The following is a 21,297-nucleotide window of genomic DNA, read 5'->3' as shown; positions in this document are numbered from 1 at the left end:
GCAAAAACCATCAAGCGCTACAAAAAAACTGGCTCACATGAGGACCGCCCCAGGAAAGGAAGACCAAGAGTCACCTCTGCTTCTGAGCATAAGTTTATCCGAGTCACCAGCCTCAGAAATCGCAGGTTAACAGCAGCTCAGATTAGAGACCAGGTCAATGCCGCACAGAGTTCTAGCAGCAGACACATCTCTACAACAACTGCTAAGAGGAGACTTTGTGCAGCAGGCCTTCATGGTAAAATAGCTACTAGGAAACCACTGCTAAGGACAGGCAACAAGCAGAAGAGACTTGTTTGGGCTAAAGAACACTAGGAATGAACATTAGACCAGTGGAAATCTGTGCATTGGTCTGATGAGTCGAAATTTGAGATCTTTGGTTCCAACCACCGTGTCTTTGTGTGACGCAGAAAAGGTGAACGGATGGACTCTACATGCCTGGTTCCCACCGTGAAGCATGGAGGAGGAGGTGTGATGGTGTGGGGGGGCTTTGCCGGTGACACTGTTGGGGATTTATTCAAAATTGAAGGCACACTGGACCAGCATGGCTACCACAGCATCTTGCAGCGGCATGCTATTCCATCCGGTTTGCGTTTAGTTGGACCATCGTTTATTTTTCAACAGGACAATGACCCTAAACACACCTCCAGGCTGTGGAGGGTCAATTTGACCAAGAAGGAGAGTGATGGGGTGCTACGCCAGATGACCTGGCCTCCACAGTCACCAGACCTGAACCCAATCGAGATGGTTTGGGGTGAGCTGGACCGCAGAGTGAAGGCAAAAGGGCCAACAAGTGCTAAGCATCTCTGGGAACTCCTTCAAGATTGTTGGAAGACCATTCCCGGTGACTACCTCTTGAAGCTCATTAAGAGAAGGCCAAGAGTGTGCAAAGCAGTCATCAAAGCAAAAGGTGGCTACTTTGAAGAACCTAGAATATAAGACATAATTTCAGTTGTTTCACACTTTTTTGTTAAGTATATAATTCCACATGTGTTAATTCATAGTTTTGATGCCTTCAGTGTGAATGTACAATTTTCATGGTCATGAAAATACAGAAAAATATTTAACTGAGGTGTGTCCAAACTTTTGGTCTGTACTGTATATTTACTTTTCTTTCTACCCTTGCAGGAGGAGATGTCAGATGGTGCGTGGTGGCAGTGAAGGACATCCAGCAGACTGCCCGGGACAGCAGGAAGGAATTTCACAACAAAAACAGTGGTGTGCTTGTTTTTTTGTAACTTTATTCTTTCAGGAGTTATTTCCAAGTTTATGACCACTTATAAAATGTGTTCAAAGTGCTGCCCATTGTGTTGGATTGTCAATGCAACCCTCTTCTCCCATTCTTGACACACTGATAGCAACACCACAGAAGAAATGCCAGCACCACGCACATAGTCTCAGGTTGGAGAGTAGTGAGTATTTAAGCAGCTGTCCTCATGACGTCACTGCTATGTGCTGCTTACAAGCATAAAGTAGCTGCTGGCACCGGAAAAAGACACCACGAGGGAGCGCAGGAAGGTAAGTATCATTTTTTTTAAATGTTTTTTAATGTGTTTTGATGGGGGCTATGCACACAAGGATAGGGATAAGGAGCCATGCAGACCAGGATGGGGATGAGGCGCCATGCAGACCAGGATGGGGATGAGGAGCCATGCAGACCAGGATGGGGATGAGGCGCCATGCAGACCAGGATGGGGATGAGGGGGCCATGCAGACCAGGATGGGGATGAGGCGCCATGCAGACTAGGATAGGGATGAGGGGGTCATGCATAACAGGATAGGGATGAAGAGCCATGCAGACCAGGATGGGGATGAGGGGGCCATGCAGACCAGGATAGGGATGAAGAGCCATGCAGACCAGGATGGGGATGAGGGGGCCATGCAGACCAGGATAGGGATGAGGGGGCCATGCAGACCAGGATGGGGATGAGGGTGCCATGCAGACCAGGATAGGGATGAGGGGGCCATGCAGACCAGGATAGGGATGAGGGGGCCATGCAGACCAGGATAGGGATGAGGGGGCCATGCAGACCAGGATAGGGATGAAGAGCCATGCAGACCAGGATGGGGATGAGGGGGCCATGCAGGCCAGGATAGGGATGAGGGGGCCATGCAGACCAGGATGGGGATGAGGGTGCCATGCAGACCAGGATAGGGATGAGGGGGCCATGCAGACCAGGATAGGGATGAGGGGGCCATGCAGACCAGGATAGGGATGAAGAGCCATGCAGACCAGGATGGGGATGAGGGGGCCATGCAGACCAGGATAGGGATGAGGGGGCATGCAGACCAGGATGGGGATGAGGGTGCCATGCAGACCAGGATAGGGATGAGGGGGCCATGCATACCAGGATAGGGATGAGGGGGCCATGCAGACCAGGATAGGGATGAGGGGGCCATGCAGACCAGGATAGGGATGAAGAGCCATGCAGACCAGGATGGGGATGAGGGGGCCATGCAGGCCAGGATAGGGATGAGGGGGCCATGCAGACCAGGATGGGGATGAGGGTGCCATGCAGACCAGGATAGGGATGAGGGGGCCATGCAGACCAGGATAGGGATGAGGGGGCCATGCAGACCAGGATAGGGATGAAGAGCCATGCAGACCAGGATGGGGATGAGGGGGCCATGCAGACCAGGATAGGGATGAGGGGGCCATGCAGACCAGGATGGGGATGAGGGTGCCATGCAGACCAGGATAGGGATGAGGAGCCATGCAGACAAGCATAGGGATGAGGGGATCATGCAGACCAGAATAGGGATGAGGCGCCATGCAGACCACGATGGGGATGAGGAGCCATGCAGACAAGGATAGGGATGAGGAGCCATGTAGACCAGGATAGGGATGAGGGGGCCATGCATACCAGGATAGGGATGAGGAGCCATGCAGACAAGGATAGGGATGAGGGGACCATGCATACCAGGATAGGGATGAGGGGACCATGCATACCAGGATAGGGATGAGGAGCCATGCAGACAAGGATAGGGATGAGGGGGTCATGCAGACCAGGATAGGGATGAGACGGCCATGCAGACCAGGATGGGGATGAGGGTGCCATGTATACCAGGATAGGGATGAGGAGCCATGCAGACAAGGATAGGGATGAGGGGACCATGCATACCAGGATAGGGATGAGGAGCCATGCAGACAAGGATAGGGATGAGGGGGTCATGCAGACCAGGATAGGGATGAGACGGCCATGCAGACCAGCATTGGGATGAGGGGGCCATGCATACCAGGATAGGGATGAGGAACATGCAGACCACGATGGGGATGAGGAGCCATGCAGATCAGGATGGGGATGAGAAGGTCGTGCATACCAGGATGGGGATGAGGAGCCATGCATAGCAGGATGGGGATGAGGAGCCATGCATACTAGGATAGGGATAAGGGGACAATGTATATCCGACTTATACTCGAGTCAATAAATTTTCCCATTTTTTGTGGTAAAATTAGGTGCCTCGGCTTGGCTTATACTCGAGTATATACGGTACCTTCAACACAGCCTAACTGTAGAAGCAAAGTAGTGATTTAATGAAAACTTCACCCATTGTGTGTCCAAATACACTGCTGAACTCTGTGGTTTTGGTACATTCTTTTTCATATAATCTTCTATGGGAAGCCTGAAGAAACGCATGTAAAAAAAAAAACACATTTATTTATTTTGTACTATAAAAAAACCCATAAAAAATGTTCCATCTAGTCTGTGTCATGAACATGGACCCTGATGAAGCTTGGTGAAACACGCATTGGGGCACAGGGCTACACACCTAACAGGGCTCCACATTATTACTATGTAAGTTTGCCTGTAAGGGTCACCTTGTCGACAGTGGGATGGCTTTTATGCTATTTTTGTTATCAAAAACAGTATTACTAAGAACCCTGTGCTATTTAAATGCAATTTTGCTTTATACTTATTTAATTACAGCAGGGTTTGTGTATATTTTCCTTCTTCTAGGTTTTGTGTGCTTTATGGCCAATGTGAACATGCGTTTATGTGCTGCATGTATACCAACTTAAATCAAGCTCAATTTTTGTGGGGTTTTTTTCGTTGTATTTTTGCATTCTGTGCAAGCCGGGTTGTGGCCTCCCTCTCCTGAGCTGGAAATAATATTTAAAGAAAGACTTCCCTAGACTGGTGTCCACAAGTCGGGACCTGGTCCTTTTTTCTGTCCTTATTCACACATTGAGGTCAACTCTGACATTATTAGACAGCGTAGGACCGTCCCGATCAGGGTCACCTTGTCGACAGTGGGATGGCTTTTATGCTATTTTTGATCAAAAACAGTATTACTAAGAACCCTGTGTAATTTAATTGCAATTTTGCTTTTTACTTATTTAGTTACTGCAGGGTTTGTGTATATTTTGCTTCTTGTAGCTTTTAATTCTATACTGTTTATAACCCTTGGAGGGTTGTTGTTAGCCCTCCATTCAACCTCTTGTTTTTTTTAACTAAATCCGTTATATTTTATATTTAATAAAGTTAGTATATTTGTGAGATATTTTGTAGCACCACTTTTTTTTTTGTTTATCTAATCCAGATCCAAATAGAGTTTTCCAAGCTACACAATGCAGCCTGGGGCTCATACTGTAGCTTTTGTTCCTGCCTCCAATGCAACATGTTGGGTGTTCGAATCCAGAGACATTGCACTGACCTCCTGAGACAGGGGTATAGCTCCCCCAAATCTGGACCATCCTGCTGGATCCATGACATTTGGGAGCTTTGACTAATTGGTCCCAGGACTTTTAGACACCTTGATCTCATTTGATAGATAATATAATGAATATACAATCTAAAAATTGTGTTTTTATCCCCCAAAACTATGTTTCTCGCTCCAAAGTGCTGGTCACTAGGTCTCTTTATCTGTATAAGTTTCTGTTTTCTGCCTGTTGTTAAGTGTAATCCACATTTTGCAGCAATGACAATGAGAGGACTACAAGAAGCGAGTGTGGGTCTGTGTCTCTCCACAGGAAGTGGGGCCGGTCTTTGTATCTTTACAGGAATTGAGGAATGTCTTTGTCTCTTTACAGGAAGTAGGGGGAGGGTCTTTGTCTCTTTACAGGAAGTAGGGGGAGGGTCTTTGTCTCTTTACAGGAAGTAGGGGGAAGGTCTTTGTCTCTTTACAGGAAGTAGGGGGAGGGTCTTTGTTTCTCCAAAGGTAGTGGGGTTAATTCTTTGTCTCCCTGCTCTTTTTCGCCTATCAAACTACATGCAGTCCTAAGAGGAGAGGCAAGCATTAATTTCAGGGCAGGTAAATCATTTGACAATGACAGAAGCAAGGCATGCATAAAAGGAGTGAAAGGAAGTTCCAGCACCTATCGTGCCAATAGGATGTAGAGAAACAGGAACTGCCAACTAAATAAGAATAGATGCATATTACAGAGTCAGAGAATACTTGCAGTACCTGGATATACTACACTAGTATTTGCACTAAAAGCACTTTTCAGTTGTTATGGGCAATGAGAACTGCTACTGCGCAGGCATCTTGGGTGGGGAAACTTTTTTCCTCTCTAGCAAGATGACGCTGGCGGACCCAGACGCCGGCGCCATCTTGGAGGTGGATTTTTTTTTCTCTAGCAAGATGGAACCGCCAGCGCAATATCAGCTATTGGATCACCTTTATATACACTGATAGCTGCTACTGTGCAGAGGCGCGGTGGGCGCCATTTTCAAATGGATTTTTTAGGGAATATCAGGATAACCTCAACCATAATACAGTACACATTTAGTTACATTTTTTACTAATTTATTTTACTCATTTATACAGCACCATTAATTCCACAGCGCTTTACAGAGATTATTGGCACTCTCCCCAATGGGGCTCACAATCCCTATCAGTATGTCTTTGGAGTGTGGGAGGAAACCGGAGAACCCGGAGGAAACCCACACAAACACGGGGAGAACATACAAACTCCTTACAGATGTTGTCCTTGGTGGGATTTCAACCCAGGACCCCATCACTGCTGCAAGGCTGCAATGCTATCCACTGAGCCACGATGCCACCCTGCGATTATGCTGCAGCGCAGGTGCCACGTCTGGCGCCTTCCTGCAGTATTTTTTTTTTCAGTATGTACATATAATATTTATTATGTAAAATAGGAGGCAGGTCAGTGAGGGATCAGCACGGGCATATCATTAACTCAAAACTGAAAATAAAGATTACACAACAACCACAAGACGGATTTCATCATCAGGTATCATTGTAATCAGTATAACGGCGCCGACCTGACACTGTGTGTAGGCTACCGTGCACGATCCTGCTGACAGGTTCCATTTAATAGTACCATTCTTTACCTGTCATTTCCTGAGAAATGTAAGATGTCTTTCTTGTGCTGGTAAAGATACTGTAGACGGGTTGAGAAGAGGACATAATAAAGTGATCACCAATGGTATGGTAGTCCATGTGGTCCTCAGATGGTCCAATATGACCATGGGTAAAAGTAAAGTGATTTTAAACACTGTATCTCAATATTTTAACCAAGAACTAAAGAAAATAAAACCTCAAAACTTATTATAATTTGATGCCTCTCCAGCGCTAAGATTTCGGAGGTCCCTGGTGGTCTTTCACTTGACCTGCAGTGATGATGGGCCGACCGTGTGTGCATGACAAATGCAGCCGATCACTGGCCTCAGTGTTCATGTGCAGTACCTGCAGGCATCTCCACTGAGGTCAACGATGGCCAACTGCGGTCACATGTGCATGGTCAAGTGATGAACCATCAGGGTCCTCCTGGATCAGCAGCATGGAGGAGGAATTACCAGGTCAGTATAAGTATTTCTTAACACATTTGTTGTTTTTTTGCATATTTTTTAATATCCCTGTAGTATGTGTTCCTCTTCACCAGAAATGATAAGTTTGAGCATCCTCTTCACCATCATTTAACCAGTAGGTCGAATGCACGAGGCTCCGTGTGTGAATTTCCCTCAGTAATTGCCTTGTGGCATAATTTTGTTCAGAATGTCAATTTTATGGCCATAGGCACATCAAAAAGTCAGATTAGAAAATCCAATTAACCCCCTCTTTTTTTTTTTCTCTGTAAAAATATTTGATCTCAAAGAATAAACCAGATGGGACGTATAATATTAGTCTGTTTTTTCCCGTGCTGTCTCTGCTCATAAATCAGCGCACAGATAACTGCAGATTAATTATAACTTCAAGCCTTGCAAATCCCATCAGAAAGGTTTACAGGGTCCCTGTTGAGTAATGCAAAGATATAGAAACCGGGGCTCGGTGGGATATTATGTAAAAAACGCCCTAATTGGACAGACTTTAACTCCTTTTGCAGCCTCTTACTGGGGCCTTGAGGACCCAGCGGGAGATCCTACGAGCAAATTCACACAGTAACCCAAAGTTTTGATATTAGCTAATTAAAATGTTCATTACTGCACAGATGGAACATCTATATTTGCCCGATCTCCACAAATAATATACCACGGTGGGGTGAGATATTTATGGATACACTAAATCTGTCACAAAGAAGTCAATCTTAACCAACATGAATTAAACATTTGCTAAATATGGTTCCTTTTTGAGAAGAAGAAACATTTTCTAAGTTTAGCAAATATGAATGTCCCAAAGAGTGGAGCTTCACAAATGGTGGAGTTCGTGAAAATATGGACATTAATTGAACTAATTGGAAGCTGTGGTCTTCAGCGATAGCTGAATACTGCCACTATGTCATAGTCCTTGCCTGTTTTTGATAACAACTTCTCACGCTACAGCTCCCTCAAGATTATCATTGCTCGACAAGAATCCATGCAAGAAAAGACTTTGGATCACAATTTACCAATTACTAAAAAAAAAAAACCTAAGTCCTTTGGCCAATATTAAGCCAAATTTAGAAGGATAAAGCTCCACAATAGTCAACGAAAGGCCACTCCTGACCAAAACTTGCATAAACCCAGGTCTGCTCAGGTGTCTCACTAGATCGTTGCCCAAGAATCTACCAGGGCTCATAGTTTAATCAGAGGCTGTGGCCGTCAATATTGGTCAAAAACTGACAACAGGTTATAGTTGTGCCTATTTTTGATAACCACTTCTATTACTGGGGATCACTCAAGATCTTCTCTGTTACACAAGAATCTTGTCAAGAAAAGATCTACGTGTTGGACTTTGAGGGCAATTGACCAGTCAATTTTTAAAGAAAACCACAACCTATGGCTAATAATATGCCAAATCTAGAAGAAGAAAGCCCCACAAGAGTAAAAGTAAAACCACTGCTGCCGAAAACTTGAAGAAACCCAGCTTCGCTCTGGTGTCTAACTAGGCTGTTGGTCAAGAATCCCTTCAGGGCCTAAAGTCTAAATGGAGACTGTGGCTGTCATTGTTGGCCGAATAGTGAAACCAGGTAATATTTCTTTCCTATTTTTGATAACCACGTTTCATAAAAGGGTTCACTAATTATCATCACTGCTACACAAGAATCTAGTCAAGATAAGATCTTTGTCTTGGATGGAAATTTAACAATTACTTTTAAAGAAAAATACATATTATGGTTAATAGTATTCTGAATCTAGACAGAAAATGACTCGTAACAAAGAGCCATCTCTTGCCAAAACTTAAAGAAACCCAGCTCTGCTGTCTAATTAGATTGTTTGCCCAGAATCATCTAGGTTTCAAATTCTTATTGGAAGCTGTGGCCCTCAGCGTTGGATGAATAGTGAAACAAGGTCATAGTCGGTGCTTATTTTTGACAACCACTTCTTATACGACGGTTCATTCAAGACCATCTCTAGAACACAAAAATGTTATCAAAAAAGATCTTTGTATTAGACATTGTGTTGAATTTTGCGAAAAATAGAACTTTACGTTGGATGCCAATAATTTTTTTTAAAGAAAGCTACATTCTATGGTAAAATCTAAAAGGAGAAAACCTCACAGGGGCAAAGAAAAGCCACCCATGGCTAATAACTTTAAGCAGACTCTGCTCTGGTGTCTAACTAGGCTATTGACCAAGTACTCCTCAAGGCTCAAAGTCAAGGTTTGGCCCCAGCAGTATGGAGAGGTGAAGTTGCAGAATAGTGAGGAACTTATTTTCAATTTGTCACCAGCGATCGATCATTGAAAGGAACATATCATAACGGTTCTGCAACAAATCATTTCAAAAGAAATACGTATAAAACAATCTCTTACCTTTCAACATGGTCAACATTGCCGGCTACACCGAGGCCACCTATTGTATAGATTTTGCCATCATACACAAGGCTGTTGTGCCGACACCTTGGAACGATCATCCTGGAGACCAGATTCCAGTTATCAAGTAAAGACATATAGCACCACACGTCTGCAAGTGTGACCCCGGATTCCATGCCACCTAGAGGGTACGGAGAAAGGTTATTGAGTAGGAACATGTAATTTACATATTTTATATAAAGCTCAGAACTCTATGATGAAATTGGGGAGCTGTAACCTACTATACTGAAATTCATACGTGCTTGGTTTGTCATACAGGGATTTGCTGACATGTAAGAAATCTCTGTGTCGTGACTTGATCCTTTTGTAGTCTGATAGAATAAGGAAGTAGATCCTTCTGATATACTAGCAGCTAATAGAGAGTCCAGGGACTGGAAGAGGACTCACTGCTCTTAGTGTACAAGAAAAAGTTGGGTAAATCTAAGGTCAAATGTTAATGAAAAAGGAAAAAACGGGTTAGCATTTTTCTCAATTATCAGACCACTAGATGGTGCTATTCTATCAACGTCTGATCTGCAGCAAAAAGTAGGGAATATGTTTCTCTATCGACATATCAAAGCAAATAAAGTGACTTAATGAGTATTTTGGGTGTAATTAGACTACAATCTAGAAGGAATTGCTTACAAAGCATACGTGATAACACAGAGAGGATGTAAGCTTCATGCACTTATTTCTCCGGTTGGCTTTAAGCTCATGACCTCAAGGCAATAGACTAAGATTTGCCTCTATGGATCTAATTACGAGCAATGATGACCAGTTTTAGCTCTTCAACATTTTCTGTGTGGCAAAAAGCACTCCTAGTGGGTATGTATGGGTGCTTGTTGGTAGAATAAGTAGACCAAAATTTTGACCAATCTTTGGATTAAGTTACCAGAAAAGATCTAGGTATGTCTATCTGTACATTGAGTTTTCAAAACGAGTGGTAACTCAAAAATGAAAACTTGGTGTTGTTGAGTTGTATCTATGGTTTGGCTGTCTTAGGTTGGGCATATACTGTACGTTAGTTCATTTTTGCCAAACCTGACAATTTTGGCAGGACAGTCCAATTGTATGGGGGCTTCCCAGCTCTCCCGATGCCAGATGTAAACAAGAGGGTAATTCAGCAGCTGGATTTTGACATGATTGATCTTTTTTCATGGAGGACTTAAGCTGCTGTCAGATTTGTCTGTCCGATATGTCTGGCAACGGTGTAGTCCCCTTTACCCATTCAGATCACAATTGCATGTGTGGATTCAGGAGAGAGAGCTTATGGCAAAAACGAACATTTATTATTGGTAGCTCAAGGTCAGGGGCATAATGATCGGGCCCGTGCAGTAGGGGGCTCGCCAATGCCAGCACCTATTTCAGCAGGATGTGCACCCTCAGACGCACATTCAGGTGAAATATATTGCGGCACAAAGACCTGCCTGGTTCCTGCACCGTAATACATGCTGCCAGCCAATCAGAGGCCAGCAGCTGACGTCCATGGGCAAGTCACTGGCGGTGCATGGCAGTGACGTCCTGCGCAGCCCGTCTCTTGCACGCTGAAAACATCTGCTTCTGCGCCGGCTATAGAAGAGGATGCCACATGATATGGTAGGGGGGAAATGGTGAGTAGAATTGTTTATATTTTTTTTACTTTTTTGGAGAAGAACCGCAGAACAGAGACATTACACAGGTATGCAAAATTTGGGTTTATTAATTTTTTTCAAGTCCAGTAATTGATTCTTATGTTTTCTTATGCCCTGATTTAAAAAAAAAACACTTATATTGTTAACCATTGGATTTTGCACAAAATGTGTGTGATTTTAGGTACAAGCGAGATGAACAAGAACATTTTTTCATTGTAACCAAAAATGTGCACTATATTATATAAAAAATGATTGAACATTCATTCTACAACTTTATTGGAAATTAATTCTTGTGCCTTCTACTTTTCTCTTCAAAGCTTCTTTTGATACCTTTTCTCTTATAGAAGGCCTGCGGATCTACTCTGTAATGCATCCAGCAGTAGTCCTCCATCACCTTGGTATCGTCATTCCATCGCCTCGATATCCTGATGAAATCTTTCTCCTTGCTATTCACTTAGGCTAGGTTCTCATTGCGTTTTAGTGTGAGCGCTAACGGACAGCGTTGCACGGCGAAACTAACGCCGTGCAACGCGTCCGTTAGCGCTCCCATTGCCAGCAATGTTAAAGCGCATTGCTAGCGCGTGCCATTTTCGGCACGCGCTAGCGATGTGCTGTTCTTTTGTGGCGCGCCCGAGGTCTGTTCCCCGCTCTGGCAGATCGGGGATCTGCGCTAGCGGGGACGTTTAACGTGACCCCTAAAAAGACATTGTGTTAGCGCAATCCGCTAGCGCTTAGCGCTACACGGATTGCCCTAACGCAATCTGAACCTAGCCTAACAGCACCAAGGTTTTCAGGAAAGTAGTCCAAATAGTAATATAAAAAAAAGTCGCTGCAATTTGATCAGACAACCCAAGGCTTTGAAGCGTTTCAGCATATTCTCGATGATGGTCTTAAATTTTAGATCTTTATTGTTACGTAGAAATGTCTTCATGACTTCTTTAAAAGAATTCCAAGCCATTTTCTCAACAGCTTTCATTGTTGTTTTGAACACATTGTCCTTCATGAGTTTCCCAATATCCAGTCCCACAAAAATGTCTTCCTTCAGTTTTGCTTCGGACAGCCCCTGAAACTTGGTACACAGGTACTTAAAAGTCTCTACCTACAGTAGAGCTTCCACAAACTGCTTCATCAGTCCAAGTTTAATGTGGAGTGGTGGCAGGAGAAATTAAGTGGGAACTAAACTTTCCGTTACTATGTTCTTGAGTCCAAGTTGCAAAGATGTTCTTGTTGGCTAACTATTTTAGCTCCAGTGTTGAGTCCTATTCCAGCTGTTCCATTCATACAAAAAGCAGGGGTACTTTGGGTATCCTCCTCACTGCCCAAGAAGCAAAGAGAGAACTTTCAGATCACTACATATTGACCATCCTTGATCCTCGTAGTTAAGTTTCTTGAGAATAAAGTCTTAATTCTCATAAATTTCTTTCAAGGGCACAGAATGCCCTAAAGGGACTGAAGCATATTTGCTGCCATTGTGCAGTAGCACAGCTTTCAGACTTTTTTTTTTAATGAATCAATAGAGTCTCCACTTGCTCACATTGTACTCAATGTTACATTTTTCCATCAGCTCAGAAACATCACTGCAATGCACTAGAGCACAGTCTTGAGAAAAGTATGGAAGGAATTCCTTTTCTCTGCTTCTGTACCATGAAAAACAGGTACCATGAGATGGCAGGTTATTTTCCTTTAGTCTAGAGCCTAAAAGTTCTGCAGAATGTTTAGGAAGGTCCAAGCCTCTGACTAAATCATTTCATTTGAGCTGTGTAAAAAGCTGAGGCTCGTTGGGATTAGCGTGAAAGTCTTCATCAGAATCCTGCTCTCCATGTTCTGAATCAGGTGTATCTTCAAGTTTCTACGGAGGTGAAGGTACCGGTATTTGTGGACCATGAGACACTGGACGAATCACTGACGAGAGGTCCCAGTATATCATTTTCTTCTTATCTTTAAGGTTCAATTCCTTGAACATACAAAATTAGCAATCATCACTATGATTTGGGGGTTCCCCTCAGATCATGGGCACGCCAAAGGGAAAGCTCTCTTTCTTCCCTTTAGGCCAATGTTGTAGTTCTTCTTCACAAACAGAACACACTACATGTGGAGACCATGACTTGTCCTGATCACCTAGTTTAACACCAGAGTAAGCATAATACACTTTTCTAATGACGTTTGTAATGATCCTTTGCTGTTTCATTACAGGATGGGGGATATTATCACCGAAAGAAGCCGAAGAGGCCATTATTATATGAGAGAGCGAACGTGTATGTCTTTACGTGATTTGGAACGCTACAAGGGCCCATACATCTGACGCACATGCAGATGAGGGCCCAGGTCCAAATTTTGCCCATCAGACTCTAATTACGCCACTGCTCATGGTCCACAAGAGCTGCTATAGATCATTATGGACATCCGGTGAAGTGGTAGGTCATTCGTAAAACATAGGACACTACGACTTTGTTTGATCACATCTTTTCCATGCAGTGGATAGGGAAGGGTTAATCAGAAGTAACATGATGTGAGAATAGAGTACTTAGAAAATTGTACTTAGGCGGAAAGTGAAGAGAGCTCCCTGAGTGCAGCCAGCCTGGAGCAAGTCATGGATGCCTCCGACTCGATGCCGCTGAGAATAAGCCTGCCTAAAGCTTCCTCGAGCTAGCGTTGGATCCTGTAGAGCTGATTAGCATTTCTTATTTTACAAATGCGTCTGAGCGGCCTCTAATACATAGTATTGGAGTGGGCAGATCCTCATTAAGAAGCTAGAGCAATAGAAATTTAATTAGCCTGGAGACAAATAGACACAAAATGAAAAAAAAAAAAAAACAACACGCGTGTCCCAAACAGGTCTTAGGCTTATCCTCCTGAACGTAGTATTTTCTTGCTTGGCGGTTCTATACACCAACCGATTGACCAATAGGCAGGGGAATGTGTATGGAAGGATGAATAATGCAATGTAATGACTTTATCCTTTGCTTCAATACAGATTTAAAACTAGGATCAGTTTAATACCATCTGCACTGTGGTCCCTACTGACCGGGATGAGAAAATAAAGACTTAAAAGCTTCTTCATCAAGGGCTCGTCTCACACGAGTGCAGACACTCTGATGAATGCAATAACATAATAAGACTTTTATCGAGCACATAAACATAAAACTTTTACAAGAAGACCCCCTATGTGGTAGGGATCGCAATACCCACAACATCAATGATAGAGAATACATAACAAATTAATGACTGTAGTAATGGAGCTCCTTGGGAAGCTGCACGCAATGGAGATAAAATGTAATGTCTCATTCTGGATGAAGTATGCCGTTCCCAAAGGTCATACACTAGCTTGCAAAAGTATTAACCCCCTTGGCATTTTTTGTGTTTTGCTATCTCACAACCTTGACTTTCATTTTTTTTTTTCAGTTCATGTAAAGAACATGCCTACAACTGTGAACATTTGGTTTTTATTTCATTGTGAAAAAAACAACAAATAGAGCAAAATAACTGAAAACTTAAATGTGCATAACTATTCACCCCCCTAAAGTCAGTACTTTGTGGAGCCTCCTTTTATGGCAATTACAGCTTCAAGTCGATTTGGATAAGTCTCTATGAGTTTTCCACATCTTGCCACTGGGATTTCTGCCCATTCCTCAAGGCAGAACTGATCCAGCTCCTTCTAGTTAGATGGTTTCCTCTGGTGAACAGCAATCTTCAAGTCTGACCACAGATTCTAAATTATATTATGGTCAGAGTTTTGACTATGTCACTCCAGAACACTTATACAATTCCCCTTAAACCACATGAGTGTTGCTTTGGCAGTATGCTGTAGGTCATTTACTTGTTGGAAGGTAAACCTCTGTCCCAGTCTCAAATCACTGACAGTCTGAAACAGGTTTTACTCAAGAATATCCTTGTATTTCGCACCATCCATCTTCCCTTCAACTCAGATGCTTATTTCTATCCCTGCTGCCTAAAAATATTGTGCTTCCACCACGCTTCACTGTGGGTATGGTGTTCTTGTGGTGATGAGCTGTATTGGTTTGGCACCAAACATAGTGGTTTCCTTGGTGGACAAAAAGTTAAATTTTGGTCTCATCTGACCACAGCACCTTCCTCCATACATTTGTGGAGTCTCCCACATGTCTTTTGGCAAAATCAATACAAGACTTACAATTTTTGTGTGTAAGTAAAGGCTTTTTTTTTCTGGTCACTTGTCCATAAAGGCCACCTCTATGGAGTGTACGGCTTATTTTGGTCATATGGACAGATACTCCAGTCTCTGCTTGGAAACTTTGCAGCTCATTCAGGGTTACCTTTGGTCTCTGTGCTGCCTCTCTGATTAATTCTCATCTTTCTCGGGCTGAGAGTTTTGGTGGGTGGACCTCTCTTGTCAGGCTTACCATGTTCTTTCCAGTTGACGATAATGGATTTGATGGTGCTCCGGGGGATCATCAGAGATTGGGATACTTTTAATAACCCAACCCTGACTCAAGTTTTAGTTATTTAATCCCATGAATTTATTTTATGCCTATATTTTTCTCACTTCACCAACTTAGACTATTTAGTGCTGATGCATCACACACATCTCGGGTTACAAAAATATTTAAACACAAGCTGTAATGTAAGAAAATAGGTAAAAAGCCAAGGGGTGAATACTTTTGCAAGCCACTGTATGCCTTATGAGTGAACGTGAACATCATAAAGATGGGGGTGGGATCTCTATTCAAGATACACCTTTATTAGCTATAGCAGAAAGCTACAAAGAACATCTCTGGAGGACTCAACACAACAGTTAGCCATTTATTTAAATAAGAGCCATGTAATATCATATTTCTCCTGAAGAGGCCACTGTAGTAGAAATGTGTAATCTCTTCCTGTTTCCCGAATGGTTGATCAACTGATCATCTGGATTTATAGTAAAGAACCGCTTAGTTGGGATTATTTTTAACCCTTTCACCAAGTAAACTTGTCCTTGCTGAGGCAACACACAAAATTAACACCAGCTACAAAGCTTTGCCAAACAACTCCATGTCACGGTGTGATGGCTTTTACACTAATTTTAAATTAAAAAAAGTGTTTACTAAGCAACTTATGTCATTTATATGTGCTATTACCTTTTACTTTTTTACAGCAGGGTATTAGCTCATTTTGTTTCTATCTTTGGTTTTGAGTGTATGTAAGCGGTATTAGATCATGCCTAAATCATCTGTCAGGGAAAGTCAGAAAAACATTCACATTAGCCTGATGGACGATCCCACTGACTTTAGTCCTATGTGTATGGATGGTCTTTTATTGATTTTATTGAGTAGCTACTTTGTTGGTATTATCCAGAATACAAGATTAGTGATGGGTCGACCCGTGGATGTTTGGTCCGGGTACCTTAACGGTACTTGAAATCCAACTCGAACTCTGACCCCATTCAAATGAATGGGAGGCCCGAACATCCGGTGTTTTCCATGCTGTCATCTGTATGACAGAGTGAGAAACACCAGATCTGATCGGTGGTCAGTTCCCACGCTGTGACACAGATGACAGCATGTGAGCCAGCAGATGTGACCGGCAGTAAAAAGATTACTGCCAGTCACAGGCGTCGGCTGATTAGAGTAGTACTGTCATCATTGCACGCCTGGTCTTGGTGATAGAGTATTTAGCAGTCAGCACCTGTGCAATAAATAAAGAATAGTGTGGAGTCCCCTCTATTCTTAATAACCAGTGCAGGTAGAGCTGACAGCTGCGGTCAGTAAAACTGACGTCATTGAGGTTACTGCCGGTCAGTGGCTTCTCACACTAAGCTTAGTGTGTCCCGGCTGGCATGGAGAGCGGTCGCATCAGTGATGTGACTGCTCTCCAAACCATCCGGATCGTTGCAGGACATGGCCATTAATAGATTATCGGTGCATAGGTGAGTATAACTTTGCTTTTTTATTATAATTTTTGGTGAATAAATGGCAAAAGAGGGTTGGGGCGATTTTATTTCAAATAACGAAGTCTGTGTGCTTATTTAAATTAAAGGACTTTACTCTGTCTCTGTCTTTATTACATTTGACCATTGGGTTCGAAAAATAAATGAAAGGGTGTGAGGACACCTCTATTTTTGATAACCAGCCTATATAAAGCTCAAAGCTGGGACTGTTGGTTTTGCCTGAGTTGGTTATCAAAAATATAGCAGACCACACTTTTTTTTACACAGTGTGAGCTGGCCAATCACAGCCATCCTATTGCTTGACATGGGTGTGATTGAGCCAGAAGTGCCCACACAGTAAAGCTTGGTGATTGGCTGCACTGCAGCCTTTCAACAAGCTTTGTTCGGGCTGCCGAACCTGAGAAGTAACACGGACTTCCTGGAGAAGTCCGTGTTCGGGGTCTGCACATGGCCACTAAGTGTTTGGCACGAACCCCAAACGTTACCGTTTGGGTTTGTCCATCCCTATACAAGATCACTAGTGTCTACTGAAGTGGTTTTTTTGGGGAATTGTAAAAGTGAAAAATAATGGCCGATCCTTAAGATACTAGGATACTTTGGGGTCCACGTCTTCCCACCCCTGAAAAAATCCAGAATTATTATGTGAAATAAACTTCTTACCTGACAGATAGATATTGTCCCCCGCGCTCACAACACTGAAAAACTCCCGCTCATAGAAAGGTAGGCTCGCCAGCGGATACCATTTATTGATTTGTGGGTTCAAACACGTGACGGCCGTCAGCGTCCTCTGATTCATTCCTATCATTTGCCGACCTCCAACTAGAACAATCACTTCAGCCACACCTGGAAAAAGGAGAAGAATACATCAATCTGTTGCATAGGCATATTAGTATTGGGTAGTCCTACACCTCTAAATAGCATTTAAATAATAATCAGCGGCAGGAGAAGAGTGTGCTGATTTTGTGGGAGGCAGTGACTTATTCAATAATATGATTGTACTAGTGGAGACAGGTCTTCAAATCACAGAATACGGTATAACTTACCAAGAAATGTGTATTATAGCAGGAGGAGAGGAGTGTGCTGATCTTGTGGAAGGCAGTGACTCCTCCAATGATTATGATTATGTTAGTGGAGACAGGTCTTCATGTGACAAAACACTATTACTTACTACAAAATGTGTATTATAGCAGGATGAGAGGAGTGTGCTGATTTTAAAGGGAAAAGTGGAGGTGGAAATGACAATGTAATGAGACAGTCGTGGACTAAGTACTGTGTAGGTAACCAAGACTCGGGAATGATGGCATAAGCAGAAGATGATGCTGATTTTTTGGAGATAGTGACCAGTCCATTTCTGTGATTATGTTACTGAAGAAAAGATTGCATATAAAAGGGACAATATCATAAAATCGGTATAAGGTGATAATTGTGTTAATAACCAAGCAATGGGAACCATAGCAGCAGCAGGAGAGGAGTGTTCTGATTGTGTTAGCGGCAGTAACCTGTCCATTGTTGTGATACACTTAGTAAGGACGGGGATACAAGTTACGTACACGGGAATCATGACAGCAGCAGGAAAGCAGTCACCTCTAAACCCATATGATGAAGGGAATGGATTCAAATGGAAATTTGGATAAGATAAGTAACAGTCTTCCGACTGTACGAATAGAAAAGGTGATGGCTCTTCCAAGCCATTCCGTTCTACAATTTTGTCATTACTCTAACTGCAAATATTTAATATGGAAAATTAATACACGACTGTTGAATACCGTCCCATCAATATGGAAAATTAACCTTTCAAGGGTTATACATTTTTAACGGGTGTCTACTAAGGGACACTGGTTGAAGTAAATCTGAACTTATGACTACAAAATTTGAAGAAAATAAATTAAAAATTAATAGCTGAAAACAGGTATGATGGAAAAAAATCAAAAACTTCACCCACCTCCACCCTATGGGGTACAACTTTGACCTTAAATAGATTTATAATGGCAATCAACATATGACATCATCACCAAAAAATAATACAGACATAGGTCCATGTCAACTCCTTCTTTATTTCCTCCTTCGTCCTTCCACCAGACCAGCATAAATAACAAAAAGTCCTCATATTTCATGATCAGGAATCTAAAACTCTCTGTCCTCCCTTTGAGTTGTCTTCTCCTGAGTTGCCCTTATCATACGCCTACTCCTATGCCTAGCTCAAATCTCCAATGTACATCCAACCCAACAATGAAGAATATTCCTTCCCACCACCATTTCCATTACCTGCCGATAGTCTTGGCCTTGTGCGCGGAGTTTGCATCTCTTGCCGGGCGTGAGGAAGCATGTGATATCTCTTCGCCTCATTGACTAAATCCCGACAAGCCTCTGATGACTTTATCAGCTCCTCATTGTCAACTACATTGAGCAGATAGCTTGGATGAATGAAGGGAAGACGGACGACGGCCAACAATTCGGCGGAATGCTGCAAAAGAAGAATCCAAAGAAACGTGTCAAACTTTATCTGAGATAGCAGCTCCTTTCCTCTTTTCGAAATGCAACAAAGAATTACGGTACAAAGGACTTGGAATTGAATGGTTTCCAGATGTAGGAACCGCACAGCAGGTTTACTAACATGTATTCAAAGAGGATGGGAACTTGTGTCATTCATATTACAAGTACAAATGCATTCAGTGTTAACAAAAAGTTCAATGAAAAACCACAAAACGATAGCAACTGGATTGTGCGGGCTGTGATCCTGAAGGAAGGCGGAAAGATAGAGACATTTAGATAGTCAAAGGTGGACTCTTGTTTAACATCCAAGGTACGGGAACATATTTCAATGTTCTTCAGAGCATAAGAATCCCCTTACAATAAGATAAACTCAAGTTTCCACTGAAGAATCAAAATCTTACATTCACTGCTCTTCATTGACAATATACTGTATATATAGAAATAAGATAGATGTGAGATAGAAAGATAGGTAATTGTGATATACTACAAACGGTGCTTTGTATCTTTTTTTCTACCAATAATGTACTGACATATAGAGATATACCTGTATTACCAGTACATTATCAAGGAAATTATTATTGAGGTTTTTAGGCTGAGAAAATCCTCTCAAAGACACAGTTCAGTCTGTGGCTCACTATTTGTGATTCTTCCTTCCATTTAGCTGCTCCATGTTAGAAACCTAGCAGATATCATCACCCAAGAATGGCTGACATATAGAGATATATATTTGTATATACCAGTACATTATGAAGAAAAATATTATTGAAGTTTTTAGGCAAAGAAAATCCTCTCAAAGACACAGCTCAGCCTGTGGCTCACGATTTGTGTTCCTTCCTTCAATTTAGCAAGTCCAGGTTTGAAAGCTAACAGAAACCATCACCCCAGAGTGGCGGACATTCAGAGATATATTTGTATATACCAGTACAATATGAAGAAAAATATTATTCAGGTAGCGAAATTCCACTCAAAGACACAGTTCAGCCTGTGGCTCACTATTTGTGTTTCTTTCTTCTATTGGGCAGGTCCAGGTTTGAAGCCTAGCAGAAACCATCACCCTAGAAAGCCAGAAGAGCTGCTCCTCCAATCTCTTGTTTCTAAATAATATTTACACAGGAGAAAATACAGTCTACAGTGTCCTGTTTAGTTTCTTCTACTGTCCTGTGCAAATACATCTATACAAAATGCCGTAGATGAAAGTTGGCGAAACCGGCCGATGTCAGCAAGACCGACTGAATGTCTGGTATCTGGGGACCCCCAATGCTCTCTTCCAACAGATATTTTTGAAGGAGTGAAAGATTGGGCGTTAAAATTCCAACCACCCAATCTGTTTGTTTGCAGAGGAGATAAGCCGCTGCCAATGGTGTGTGGCAGCTGGTTTTACTTTCCATCCTGTTGAGACAAAGCCAAAAGATCAAGTGTATGGGGGAACCTGGAGTGATAACTGTCAGTATCCAACAATTATCTTATGTGCATGACTATTTTAAGAGAAGATATACAAGTTCTTCTCACTAAATTAGAATATCATCAAAAAGTTAATTTATTTCAGTTCTTCAACACAAAAAGTGAAACTCATTAATTATATAGAGTAATTACACACAGAGTGATCTATTTCAAGTGTTTATTTCTGTTAATGTTGATGATTATGGCTTACAGCCAATGAAAACCCAAAAGTCATTATATCAGTAAATTAGAATACTTTACAACAACAGCTTAAAAAATTATTTTAAAATATGAAATGTTGGCCTACTGAAATGTATGTTCAGTAAATGTACTCAATACTTGGTAGAGGCTCTTTTTGCATCAATTACTGCATCAATGCTGCATGACATGGAGGCGATCAGCCTGCGGCACTGCTGAGGGGTTATGGAAGCCCAAGTTGCTTTGATAGCAGCCTTCAGCTCGTCTGCATTGTTGGGTCTGGTGTCTCATCTTCCTCTTGACATAGATTCTCTATGGGGTTAAGGTCAGGTGAGTTTGCTGCCAATCAAGCACAGTGATACTGTTGTTTTTACACCACGTATTGGTACTTTTGGCAGTGTGGACAGGTGCCAAGTCCTGCTGGAGAATTACATTTCCATCTCCAAAAAGCTTGTTGGCAGA

At 42.5% G+C, this 21,297-nt stretch overlaps 1 protein-coding gene across 3 annotated transcripts in view; it reads right to left on the bottom strand.

Annotated features, from left to right (window-relative positions):
• KLHL29 (kelch like family member 29) overlaps positions 1-21,297 on the bottom strand; it is an 878,960-nt gene that overhangs the window by 103,375 nt on the left and 754,288 nt on the right. For all 3 annotated transcript variants that reach the window (XM_077291500.1, XM_077291501.1, XM_077291502.1), the window contains 3 exons: positions 18,970-19,168; positions 17,365-17,547; positions 9,133-9,313 (listed from right to left, as the gene is read on the bottom strand). In XM_077291500.1, the coding sequence (XP_077147615.1) occupies positions 9,133-9,313; positions 17,365-17,547; positions 18,970-19,168 (563 nt within the window). The remainder of the gene's footprint in view (positions 1-9,132; positions 9,314-17,364; positions 17,548-18,969; positions 19,169-21,297) is intronic.

The sequence above is a fragment of the Ranitomeya variabilis genome, chromosome 2 (genome assembly GCF_051348905.1).
Source record: "Ranitomeya variabilis isolate aRanVar5 chromosome 2, aRanVar5.hap1, whole genome shotgun sequence".
In the NCBI taxonomy this organism is placed as follows: Eukaryota; Metazoa; Chordata; class Amphibia; order Anura; family Dendrobatidae; genus Ranitomeya; species Ranitomeya variabilis.
Note: the sequence above shows the minus strand (reverse complement) of the source record. Positions and strands in the feature narration are given on the sequence as shown.